The sequence below is a fragment of the Rhamphochromis sp. 'chilingali' genome (assembly GCF_963969265.1).
Source record: "Rhamphochromis sp. 'chilingali' genome assembly, chromosome: 12".
NCBI classification, from domain to species: domain Eukaryota; kingdom Metazoa; phylum Chordata; class Actinopteri; order Cichliformes; family Cichlidae; genus Rhamphochromis; species Rhamphochromis sp. 'chilingali'.
The window spans coordinates 14,720,771-14,734,632 of record NC_137939.1 but is presented as its reverse complement, the minus strand read 5'-3'; the positions used below and the strand labels follow the sequence as shown (position 1 = coordinate 14,734,632).

At 41.1% G+C, this 13,862-nt stretch overlaps 1 protein-coding gene across 1 annotated transcript; it reads left to right on the top strand.

Annotated features, from left to right (window-relative positions):
* Nucleotides 1-6,488: 6,488 nt before the first annotated feature.
* Nucleotides 6,489-11,904, top strand: krt8 (keratin 8). Its single transcript, XM_080897736.1, has 8 exons — nt 6,489-6,999; nt 8,618-8,826; nt 9,461-9,521; nt 9,796-9,891; nt 10,191-10,355; nt 10,445-10,570; nt 10,655-10,919; nt 11,032-11,904. The coding sequence occupies exons 1-8, from the start codon at nt 6,607-6,609 to the stop codon at nt 11,295-11,297; spliced, it is 1,581 nt and encodes a 526-aa protein (XP_080753862.1). The 5' UTR covers nt 6,489-6,606; the 3' UTR covers nt 11,298-11,904.
* Nucleotides 11,905-13,862: the final 1,958 nt, after the last annotated feature.

Below are 13,862 nucleotides of genomic sequence, written 5' to 3'. Positions count from 1 at the left end.
CGCTTGAAATAATAGGTCAAAGCCTGGTATGGAGGATGATTCTGGGGCTGTAGAAGGATTTACTGTGAGGGAGCAGAGCAGTGCTTCTACTGCACCTGTATACACTGAAAGCTACAGCACTAACCTGTTTCACTCTGGCTAACTACACAACAGATGTAGCTTGTCGTAGGCTACATGCACCTACTGCTGCCAGTCCCTCGTTCCTTCTCCCATTTTAATATCAACCCAAAAGGGGAGAATAACAAACAGAATGGGCAAAATCCTAATCCCAGTTATCTATTTTTATAGTTGCTCACTATTTTATTTTTTTCTAGTCCTTCCATGACCTAAAGGCCCTGATCACCATCTGAGTTTCAAATTTCATTAAAAAAAAAATCAGCAATGCATAAAGAACGTATTGTGTCTGATGGGACTCTTTCATGTTGTATTTACATGCTCCCCACTCATTCAGCCTTTTCACACCTGTTAGACAGGGTATTTATCAATGATATTTGGCTTGCTCCAACCTCTAACCAGCAGTAGGTGTGGTTTTTGTTCCTATTTGCGTTTGGCACACAACGCAGCACGCTTATGCCTTTATGCCTATGTGTGGCAAATAAATTATTTTGTGTTGCAACTGCACTGTGAATGACAAAGATTAATGGACCTCTTTAAGAGGTCGTTTGATTGGGGATAGCATAACTCCACATTTCTTCAGCCTTAACTATTCAACTAAAATTGGTGCAAAATTAACATCATTAACATTAACATCAACATTAATTACTTTAATCAAGGTGACATACTGGATTATGAGGGAACTGCAGCTTTGTTGGTAATGTAGCTCATCCTCATATCAGAAGATTGGAGGTTCATCCATCCTTCCATCCATTCTCTTCGTGTTATCCACTGATCTGGTACTTGACGACAGGGGGATTAAAAAAAAGAACCAAGCTCAGGAAGGGGCAAATCCCCAACTCCTCCACACTGAGGTAAACGATTTCATAGCTACGAATCAATCTACATTTGTGCATTTTACCATGTGCACCAGTTCTACCATGCACAAATGAGTGAATCCTGAGCATGTATCAATATTTAAAACTTTGGTCATATTCTGAAACAAACAAATGGCAGAAGAGGACAACTTTAACATTTAAATCTTGTACTAACTGGTTGCTTTCTAATGAAGGATTAGCATTACATGCACATTACAAACTACATAGCATGCATGCTTGTTGCCATTACATTACTGTGAAGAAAACTGCATGTGTTGACACTTTTTCCAAGAAAAATGACTCTGACAAGTTTTTGCCAAAGTCAGGATTTGTGGGTTAGAGTTAGCGTTATATCTATTATTACAAGTTATAACATGGAAAATACTGGTTTAATTGTGCAACAGATTATTGTGTGAAGGTTTGCAGTATGTCCTACAGTCCTGACACTTTATATTGTGGTTCACCTAAGTAGAACTGAAACATTGTTAATATTGTTACATTGGTGGTTTCCCTGCCTGACCCTCAGACTCTCTTGATCTGCAACCTTTGATGAGTCTGTGCACTTTGTCACTAGTTTCTTACTGTGCATACCTATCGAATCGGTCTGCAAACACTGGTTAAAACATACAGCTGACATACTTAAACATTTATTGCTTAGCAGGCTTGTGCTGCAAACTTCAGAGGCCCCTTTCTTTAGTTGTGTTAAGACCCCCCCACCCCCCGACTTTTCCAGAGGGAACTCAAGTGAAACAAACAGGTTTGTGCAGTCTGACAGGAAGGGTCCTGTTTAACAATTTATGGTATAGAAGGTTCAATTGGAAAACAATGTTCCCTGAAAACACAAAGGGTGGTTCAAAGTGCAGGGCGAGTGCAGGGTATCCTGTCAGGAAGGACTGGTGTGCATTAAGAGTGAAGACAAATCCTTCAGTTAAAATTCTGAAAAAGCCAAAAATCCAAAACCCAAAAGAGTTACGCAGTTGTTAAATTTGACTTTTAATGCTTTTAGTGGTGTAACTGTACTTAATGCATTTCGGTGACAAGTCACAAGTTCACCCTGTAATTTGTCCATCTTTTAAGATCTTGCAGGATGAGTAAGTTTCTCCTCCACCCTGTGTGTCCTTTAAGGTCAAGAGGCACATAGGGGCGAGAGTGTTACACCCATCAACATGACAGACTCTGTACCTGCCCACACACGCCCACACACCAAAGTAGCTTGTGACACACTTAGACACACCTTGTGAGAGCTGCGGGTTGATGTGACAGCAACGGGTCCTTTGATATGTTGTAAGTGTTGGTGTGAAGGTCCACCTCTCTGTGTTCTCATTCATCCCGGTGAATGCCTTAGTCCCAGTCAAACCAGAAAATCAGCTGCCTCAAAGGCATGTGATTAGCTGGCAGACACACGGTCAGTCTCAGGTTGTTGATGTTTTAATGACGGATGGTGAAAAAAACTTCAAGCATGTGCTGGTGATGATGAAAGCATCATTACATCTGGCTTAGGTGGACGGTGTGAATGACAGGCGTAGACTGAAACCATCTTTTCGTTAAGTATATAAAACTCAAAATCAGATAAACGTGTTGCAATTACAGTGCTTTACCAATATGGGAAGAGATGGAAGCCTTATGATCACCCTCTCTGTGAGGTTTTATTGCAAACAGGTATCTGCTGATGCTGACATTCTGTGCCTTTGTCTCATTTATCTCAGTGGAAGACTACACAAAGCGGAAATAGAAGAATCCTCTTTGTTTCAGGTGTCATGTGATTGAAGAAAGAGCAGTGCTAAAATCAGCCCACTCTGATGAAGAGGACACTGATCAAATTATAGCTACTCAAAGGGAGTAGGAGTGAAACTGAGGAGCAGTTTTAAAGTGATTACAGGAAAGCTGTAAACATCATTTTTACAAAGAAAGTTTTTTTTGTTTTTTGGACCAGATTCCGTTAAATTTAACATTTTACACGGTCCTTATGTAACAATCTCACATGGAAAAGTAATCCACTTATATTTAAAGTCAGTATTTTGGGTGTAAATACTTTTTTGAGTGTGGACAGAACATGAAGACTGATCCCTTTCAGTTGATCTGATACAGTTTAGTATCTCATCAAAAAGATAATAAAGATGCATGTAAAAACATCATTTAATATGCACCATGTATCGGGAATGTGCTTTAACAAAGCTTTAAGTATCCTTCATGAATAACTTTACTTAGCCAGTTTTTATAAGAATGCTAACAGCTATCAAACCATTAAATTGTCTCTGTTATATTTATTGATTTGTCTTAGTGTCAGTGCGTGCAATTTTGCATTTTTTACCTTTTAACAAACAAATAAATGCCTACAACATCACCATGTGTTATACAGGAATCCTTCCTCATGCATGATTTTTATTAAATGATGGTATGCTAATCAATTTAACACCAAAGGAAAGGAAAGGAAAACATAAGGAAAACATCACGTGGGCAGGTGTATAATGTTAAGAATATTTGCTGTAGAAAAACTCAATAACTGTCGACACCCTAGTTCTTTTAGTCAAGGTATCACGCAAAACATTTGGTGGTTAAAACTGGAAAATTTAAATAAAATCAAACCTATGATGCTGAAAAAGCTTTGGAAGGAGGCAGGTGTTTGTCAGCCTGCAGCAACACAGAATGATGTGATTGTGCATGACCCCACTCAGTCACTTATAGTGAAAATTGTACCAACTTGATACAGTTTCCTTATACTGCTGTTTGATTTTGTTGTTGTATTTAGTCACATGGAACCACTGAAAATGAGGATTTTCCTTCTGTCGGTTTTCCAGTGTTTTAAATAAATAAAATGATTCAAGTCATACGGCATCCCAACAAAGTTTCATAATTCATGTTGGAATTTACTGAAATTCAGTTTACTTCCAGACGGTCTGAGAGAAAACTGTGACTCACTCCTGTTGATTAAATCGACATCCTACGTGATTCATAATCTGCTGATACTATATGAGAACTATGATTTCACTGCTGTCATATGACGTACACAGAGCCCAACAGGAGTTCCCTCTTTAGTTTGTATTTGTCGCTTAACAGATTCACCAGCGTGACAACCACAGCAACTCACAATACCATGGCAACATTGCCACATAGCACTTCAGTCCCTATGTGCTTTGCAACTTGGTAGAGCTCTTCAGCTGGCATCGATTTGGCATTTCAAAGATGGTGATGGGACCGCTGTGTTTTATTTCTGCATGTTTCCATGACAGTTATGAGGCCAAGAGGCACTGGAGGGGAAAAAAGAAGGCTACAGAAAATGGAGGAGAGAGGGTATGGTAGAGAGGGTTGAATCGGTAATGCCAAGACTCATGACTCATTGTGGCGAGGCACTGAAGGAGGAAATGAATGAGGGAGGAGAAGAACGCAGGGCGGGTATTGGTGGAAAGACTTTTGACACAACATCCTGTCCTGTAGTCTGGTAAAAACATGAAGTTACTGTACTCGCATTTACACAAACTCCCTCAGGTATCAGCTGTGAATTTTGGGAACATGTTTAGAGAGAACAACAATGCATCCCAACTGTTTAGCTGAGAAGCATGCACATCATTTAAACAACTGCTAATGTATAACAGCACAGTGTATATATGCATGAATAAACTGTCAAGCACTTGTGTTCATTGTTTTTTAATAGCCTCAGGCTTAGTGGCGTTAACCTGACATACTTCTTGGTGGACCGTATCAAAAGCCTGCTGGTTTGTGCAGTTCACCTGGTTTGCAGATGAAAGTACACAGACCTGTACATGTGATGTGCTAAGGCACAGACTGGGGTTTGCATACAAGTTCCCTGTAGCTGCAGAGGATCTTGAGCCCCGATGAAAATATTAGAGCTCTTTCACTCTTGTTTAAAACAAGGTTGGATTTTCAAAAATTAAATTGTCCTGTCTGGTTATCAACTATCTCTATTCGTTTTATTCATAAACTAGCAATAAACTCCGAGGTGCTTTATTTTGTAAGGTAAAGAGGCTACAATGTTAAAGGGAAAACCCGTCATTTACCACAACCAGCTAGGGGACAAGGACAAACCATAAATAAATACAAACTAAGACACATCAAAGTGACTAATCCATTAACCTACACTTTGTTGTTGTTTTTTTTTTTTTATAAATCACAGTAAGAGCATGAAACCAATTTTTCTGGACTCTGATGGTGAAGTCTGCAGCAGTAGTTATTCAAGAAGCCACCCTTCCACTATTAATAATACAGAAGCTAAGTTTTTCTCTATTGCTCTGGATATCGTCATAAAAATGTTACTATATTTAAAGTATGCTTTTAAACAATGTATAGTTTTGCAAACTTGATTGAAGTGGGCCAGCTGAGCGAAATCGACAAACGGCAGTCATTTACCTTAGCTTGACAAAAGGCCAGGCTAGCCTGTTAGCATGTAAGCTAGATTTCTGTACAAATTAAAATAAATATTAAAAAAGAATACATTTCCTATTGAAACTAATAAGAGACCCTTTATAAATGGTTAATCACTGGCCTGTTAGTTAATATTTTACTAATGATTTATAGGTTATTTAACAGAGTAAGAATAACTTTCAGTTGTATAGGGAATGCAAGCTAAGATATCCCTAACCGGCTGCTGGCTGTTGCTGGCTAGGTTAAGCGTGGGATCAGTGTAAATCTTTGCTGCTAACTCAAAGTAAGAAAATAAAAAGTTCTAACTCCTACAAGGCTGAATAAGAGATGGCAAAACTGCAGGAAGCTAACATTTAAAAAGTTAATTCGTACACAAGTTTTAAACTGCATCCACAACAACTTGTAGTCCAACCTGTTATTTGAATATATGATACTGCAAATATGCAGTGTCCTGCTGAAATGTGTTTTGGACAGACATCAGAAAGATCTGTACACAGACTTGGTAGAGCTTAATGATCTGTGATGATGTGTTATTTGTGTTGAAGTCACAGAAAGGAGGGTGAAGGAATTCCTTGCAGAATAGACATCCCAGTGCATCCCAGTCTATATTCCATATTCATTGTTTGTTTCATTAAGATGACACCTCCCTTCTTACACATACCAGTTCACAAATGCCTTATCAATGAATCATAACAGATCATCTTTTGTTGTACAGATGTAACTCACGTACATGTGCGAGAACTGCTGAGCTGCTTATCAACCACCCACTCAGGCACCAGCCCCCACACGCTAATGCTGCAGTTTTTGTCATACAAAGCTTCAGCTGGAATACAATCATTATTACTACAAAGCATTTTATTTGTAGTGTGCTTAAATACTTTTACTAGGAAAGAGACAGACTGAGGAGAGAAATATCTCCACATTCCTCAAAAAGAAAAGTTTTTTCTTACAACCCAGAGAAGCCTGTAGAAAGGGCAGGTAATGGTTTTGAATGACTGGACCGTGTGTCATAGAAGTGTAAAGTTACAGCCCAGCCCTCCCTGTCATAGACTTGCAGCCAATGGCATCTAAAGCCTGAAGTCACTGAAGTCCCCTCCCACTGGGGAAAGCTTTAAAACTCTTCAGTAGATTCTCGTCTTTCTATCCACTCTGGTCTCTCCCGACTGCTGGCCTGCCTGACTGCCTGCCTTATTTACCGAGCCACTTGGTCTGACCTACCCAGACTTTTTTCATCCAAAAGAAAAACTACTTCACAATGTCTTACAGGGTGAACACGATGAGTTACAAGAGCTCTTCTGCTCCAAGGAACTTCAGCAGCAGTTCCTATGGTGGATCGGGTATTTCTGCCAGCAAGAGGTACTCTGCCAGGAGTTCCTATGGTGCCCCTAGTCAGTTTGTGGGTGGTGGCATCACCAGGTCCTCTGCCTACAGCGTGAGCTCTGGCATGGGTGGCTCAGGAGCAATGGGCATGGGTTTGGGCTATGGTGGTAGTTTGGGTGGTGGCCAGACCATCACTGCTGTGACTGTGAACAAGAGCCTTCTGGCCCCCCTGAACCTGGAGATTGACCCCAACATCCAAGTTGTCCGCACCCAGGAGAAGGAGCAGATCAAGACCCTCAACAACCGCTTTGCTTCCTTCATTGACAAGGTAAGAGTTTGTAGTAGTGGTCAGATTAGTGTAGCTCAAAGTTTCAGGCTGTTTTAGTCTTCTCAAGCAGGAGCTACTTTGGTTGCACTGAAAGCTGAAAGCTTGGGCAAAGTGTGCTAAAAACAAAGAATGCTGTATTGTACGTATTTCAGAGCTGTTACACTGTTATGCAACATTCGAGAGGGAGACCCATATGTTCGCCACATGTTCTGTAATGCTGATTTCCTCACTTTTGCTGCATGGGGAAATTTGATTTATTCCTCTCTTTGCTTCCCTCCCACAAATGCTGCAAAAGGCAACTCGGGGTTAGGCTCTCATATCTTTTGGCTCTGGTTGCCCTTTTATAGTGATGAAAAACAGACGTGTAGAATGAGAAACGAAGACAAAGAGAGAGAGAGAGGAGAGAAGAAAAAAGTTCAGGGTGTGTCAGGGCAGAGCTCAGGGCTTGTGATACGAGTTACCTTGGGAATAGTCCCTCCCTTTACTTGGGGTGTGGCTCTCCCTGCTGGCCCCCACCCCTGCCAAATACACGCATACAGTCAGTACTGAGTGCTGTTGTTACCTTTGTGACAATGGCGTCTTTCACAGTGACACACTGTATAAAGAATGCCCACCGGGTGTATCAGCACATGAAGTTTTTATCTTTCTAATCAGCAGTGAAGTACATAAAAGTTTGTGTGACACTCAGTAGAGTATTTGTCCTCTGAGCTCTCAGGAGTGGGTTAATATTTAAAAAGGCCAGTTGGTTTCATGTTCTCGCCAGTGCCAGCTGACTGGCTACATATCGACTCTGTTACTCCCAGAGCAATGATTAAGGAAGCTAGAGTGCATTTTGCATGCTTTGACACCGAGCAAACAAACTTCCGCCCACATGTCTTTTATTTCGTGTGCTGTATTTGGAGCCACTTCTGTTATCTGATTTCTCTCCAGCTCTAATGAAGACAACAGGAGGCAGTTAGGCCTCAGCTTTAGAGTGCACTGTCTCATGGTCCAAGGTCCAATGAGTCACATATCTGCTTTCACTGTTTCTCTTTTTAGTATGCAAGTATGCAAACCACACAGCTCTTCACTTTGCCCCATCTAGCTTCATATTCTCTCCGTTCAGCACATCCATATTACGCGGTTAAATATTGACCTTTCTTTGTCTGCCTGCCGACAAAACTCAGCTTCGCCCCTTTTTTTATTTGTCGCACAAAAACAGGAAGACATGCGGGAGAATGGTCAGCTAAAGCTGTTCCTCCATCACTGCTTTTTTCCAACCCCCTACCTCCTGTCAGGATGCGAGCATGTCATGCATACCTTCCTTTGGAAAAACACAACAGCCAGTCTGGCAGCAGAGCAGCTTACAAAACATAGACAAGAACAACAAAGACAATAGGTGGCAAATGGCGAGGTTGATGGCCATGTTGATGGTAACTGAATCCTTAGATAAAGCTATTCTATTACATCGGGGTCCCATCGACCGCACGCTCATACTTTACAAGGAAGTTTCATAATAACTCACGTCTAACAACAAGCAAAAATGTAAAAATTACTGCTTGCTTATATTCATCCATAGATGACTGTACACAGTCAGATGCATAACCCTGTCTTTTCTGCCTCTTTCTGTGAACCTCAGGTCCGCTTCCTGGAGCAGCAGAACAAAATGTTGGAGACCAAGTGGAGCCTGCTGCAGGGACAGACCACCACCCGCTCCAACATCGACGCCATGTTCGAGGCTTACATCGCCAACCTTCGCAGACAGCTGGACAGCCTAGGCAACGACAAGATGAAGCTGGAGGCTGACCTGCACAACATGCAGGGCCTGGTGGAAGACTTCAAGAACAAGTGAGTGTGGAGGGAGGGGGTCAGTGAGGGCAAAGAATAAGCCGCTTCAGTCCTGCAGTTCTGATACGTATGTTTTATGTAGGATTCATCTGTTTCCATTCAACTAATATGTGCACAAAAGAAGCCTTACATTTGAGTGAGCTGTACAGACTACTCCCTACATCTGTCCGTTGTTTTGCGTCACACTTACTCGAGGGAATTACAACACTCAGGAAGTATGTTCCAAACACCCATTACATTACATATGAGTGGAGGTAAAGCTCATGGCTCGTGAGTTGGCTGTCAGCAGACCTGTCTATAGCATTTACACAAGAGGGAAACAAGCTTGATTGTGTCCATGCTGGCGTGCACATATCTCCATCAGAGGACAGCAGTGCTGCATGCGCTCTTTAGTTGTCTGCAGACAAATGGGGCACATCAGCTGAGGGGTTCCCAAGGGAGAAATATCAGCAACACCTCTTGGCCCAGAGTCAACAAACACTGTGTGAGGCAAATGTCCCAAAGGAGTTCACCAATCAGTTATGGTCGTCTTGCACCACCTAGTGTTACTTTAGTTTAAAAACACTGAAATACAATGAGTTATTTCTGGATTTTCAAAATGGCCTCATAAATACTATTGTCTTTGTCCTTTCAGGTATGAAGACGAGATCAACAAGCGCACAGAGTGTGAGAATGACTTTGTCCTGATCAAGAAGGTCAGCACTGTTTTTTTCTTACAGCATCATAACATCTGCTGGGCCGGGGGGGGGGTAAACTGTTGTTTGAGCCACAGAAATTCAGAAACTAGGATATGTTACATGTCAAATGAAGTCTCATATAGTCTTTCTGTTAAAAGCTTTACCATTTGGGTGTTCTATAAAAAAAGACTCTAACCCTAGGTGGGTTGGAGTCGATGTTAAGAAGGTACAACTTTTCTTAAATTAGCCTCGTGTTCTAACAAAAGTTTTGCTTTTCTTTTCTTTCTTCCAGGATGTCGATGAGGCCTACATGAATAAGGTTGAGCTGGAGGCTAAGCTGGAGAGTTTGACAGATGAGATTAACTTCCTCAGGTCGATCTATGAGGAGGTACGGCACAAAATCAGCGTGACTGCATTGTTTTTTCCCTGCTTCCCTTTTGGCTTCAAAACCTCCAACCACTAAACCACTTGCTGCTTTCATCAGCGTTTATCTTCCCTGTCATGGCATTCTTATGATGTTTGTGGTATCCTTTTGGAATATGTTTTGCCTTTGCAGCAATCTTGATTTTTTCATCTTTTTAGCATATTTCCTTACAGCACCTCTTTGAGTGTGTTAGTTTTAAGCGTTTCATCCTGGGGTTTACATGACTAATCTTTCACCTCTTCTTCTCTTTCCTTTTTGACTAGGAACTGCGTGAGCTCCAGAGCCAAATCAAGGACACATCAGTCATCGTGGAGATGGACAACAGCCGCAACCTGGACATGGATGCCATTGTTGCAGAGGTTAAGGCACAGTATGAGGATATTGCCAACCGTACCCGTGCTGAGGCAGAGACATGGTATAAGACCAAGGTAACAGACGATTCCTATTACGTTTATCAGGTCGTTCTCATTAGAGACTTTCGGGTTTGTAATATTTTGCTTTATTAATGTTCATTTAGTATGAGGAGATGCAGACATCCGCCAACAGATATGGAGATGACTTGAGGTCTACAAAGACAGAGATCGCAGACCTTAACCGCATGATCCAGAGACTACAGTCAGAGATTGACGCCGTCAAGGGACAGGTATTTTCAGCCACCACACTTAGCCTAGTCAATTTCTGCCAGTTGTTTGGACAAAGTCTTATTCCGTTATCAATCATCTGTTAGCGTGCCAACCTGGAGGCCCAGATTGCTGAGGCAGAGGAGCGTGGCGAGCTGGCTGTGAAGGACGCCAAGGCCCGCATCCAGGACCTGGAAGATGCCCTGCAGAGAGCTAAACAGGACATGGCCCGCCAGATTAGAGAATACCAGGACCTAATGAACGTCAAGCTGGCTTTGGACATTGAGATCGCCACGTACAGAAAACTCCTGGAGGGAGAAGAGGACAGATTGGCAAACGGCATCAAGGCTATCAACATCTCCCAGCAGAGCAGTAAGTTCCCTTCAGTGACATCCTGCAGCACTTGTAGTTTGGATTCTCTTGTAGTTTTCAGGTTTAACAGATTAATTGAACATTTGTAAGTTAAAGTATTGTCTCTCAACAGCAAGCTACAGTGGATTCCCCATGGACAGCATGAAGAGCAGCTACTCGAGCACCTACTCCAGCGGTTTCAGTGGCGGATACGGTAGTGGATACGGTAGTGGATACGGTGGTGGATACGGTGGTGGATACAGTAGTGGTGGCTTCAGCAGCAGCAGCGGCAGTGCCGGTGGATACAGCACCCAGACTAAGAAGAATGTTGTGATCAAGATGATTGAGACCAAGGATGGCAAAGTGGTGTCTGAGTCCTCCGAAGTCATTGAGGATTGAGCGGTCTAGTCTAGAGGTGTAGCTGCCTGTCTGCTATGATCTTCTCTGCCTCTATGGTAGTTATATAGTCACAGTTCACCCCCAACCCAATAAACAAGTCTGAAACAAAAGCTTGCCAGCCACTCTTCAGAGCCTTTACATGTTCTTAACAAAGCAATAAATGATTGTAACACTACCAAAGATTTGAAAGGGACCAAAGGATTTTGTTTTGTATGTCTGTTTTCTGACAGTTTGTACTAAAAATAGTTGTTTGTTTAAAAAAGTCCGATAAAACCTGGGCCTACTTCAGCTAGGAATAAAACACAGATGTGTCACGCTCCCTTGAAATCTATGCAACTGCTGTTCCATGCTTAAAGTGCCTTTGCGGTGCATCAAATAGACAGTGGTGTTGTCAGAGGAATGTGAATGTACTGACACAGTGCTCCAGTGTTCATGGTCAAAAAATGTCGTAAAATTGCCTGCTACAGTAGGTAGTGCATGTGTCTCTGTGCGTGCCCTGTAACTGAAACTGTTTGACCCCTTAGGAGGCTGCCCACACCAACCTGTTGTCCTGAGGTGCTGTTTTTGCTACCAATCCAAATAAAAATGTGTTTACTGAAGGTAAAAAGGTGTTTCTTTGTTTTTTAAATAAATAGTGGTCCAGACTGAAAACTAGAAGGAATAGTAGTGATAGTAGAGTCTAAACAGTCTCCCTTGTTTCACTGCCCAACAAGTCACAGTAGATTGTTGCCCCTCCATGAGCCAGAGGTTCATCCTTCCCTTTCTTGCCAGGGACTTGTTCACAGGGGTCGTTGGATTATCGGGTTTTTTTGTATTATTGTGAGGTCTGTACCTTCATCACATCTCACACACATATTCATCAATCAATCAATACCATCCAAATACAGCACTTCACGTCCAGATTAGAGGCTTAGATGTGGGCCTTAGAGATTCCAAAAGAAGATGCAGAGCCTCACATGAATAAACTGGGACAGTAATTACATTTTTTTTAAATGTAAGTGCACACCTATGTGGCTTTACTATCATATTGTAACACAGAGTATGCATCATCCTGTCTTTATGTGGTCACAATAGCTTAAAATAGTAAAAATATTTTTTAGGGAAAAAGAATAAAGGTAAGGGTCAAACAAAAACACATAGTATGCATACACATATATGCACAGTTTCTGACTGGAGCTAATATAACACTGCAGATTTATAAATACTTCAGTTACTAAACAGAATACAGTATTTACTAAAAAGCTTTACACAGAACTTTTACTGTGTATAAAAATTGTCTTTGTTGAGCATGGCTAAGCTACAAAGTGTCTGGCCCTTTTTTAGTTGCTTGAAGACGTTTCACTTCTCATCTGAGAAGCTTCTTCAGTTCTAAGGTCAAATGGTCCCAGATTTAAGCCCCATGGGAGCATCCCCCAAGAGGGACATGGGCTCCGTATTGATGCTCTAGCTTGTCCTTGACATTGGCGCCCTCAAAAGAGTGACCTTTGTCCTTTAGATGCAAATGGACAGCCGAGTCTTGTCCCTTCGAGGTGGCTCTATGTTGCGCTCTTCTATGTGGTCTCTCTCTCATATGTATATAGTGCTACAGAACTGTGCAGTTCAAAATGTACAAAATGAATATGTATTATTTATGTAAATAAAAAAGACTATGAATATCCTTGGAGTAATTTAAAAGGATCTGTATAGTTGTTTTTATTGAACTTTTAAATACTAATAGTGAATGAAGAAACATAAATAGTATTTATAATAATAGTTTAAATCCAAAAAGTAAGTAGAGATATAGTGTAGTTTACCCAGAATCATAATCATATAACTAAGAATAATCTAAATGTAACTATTTCAGTACTACAGTATACAGTACAGTACAGTATCTTCAGTACTTAAGATACTGTAATAAATCACTTACAAAGTAGCCATTTTGAGATGTAATACAAGGGAAATAATAATTGCACTAATTATGGCTCTACACAGTACCTTCAGTTTCCCCAAAAACATTAACTGCACACAGAAGAATATATTGACTTTTTAAAAATTTTCACAAGGAATGTATACTGGCCACTTTGTGGCAGTTTAACATGACTGTATTGCAGTAATAATATTGCATTGCAAGTTATTTAATTTAGTTCTAGATGGTTCTATATCTTGGATATGGATATGTGAGTAAGCCAGTTGATATGGGAAGAAAACTTGGACAACAGAAGACTGGAAAAAACATTGTCTCTGAAGAGTCTGGATTCCTGCTGCAGCATTCAAATAGTAGGATCAGAATTCGGCATAAACAACACAAGAGCTGTTTTCAAATATCAATGATAGCTCTAGATAACATAAACAGTGACATTGAATGGAGCTAGAAAACTACAAATACATAGAATATCCAGGTGCATGATAATTTCTTAATTATCATGACTGTCATTTCCCCTTGGCTTCTCTCTGTTCTCTGTAACGTGGTTGCATACCAGATTAAAATAGCCAGCATCATTCCTGTGCTTAACAAAAAAACACTCCTTAGGGCCGATTGTCTTAGGCACAGCTTTAAAAAGCTGTTTCTCATTTGTTACTTGGACT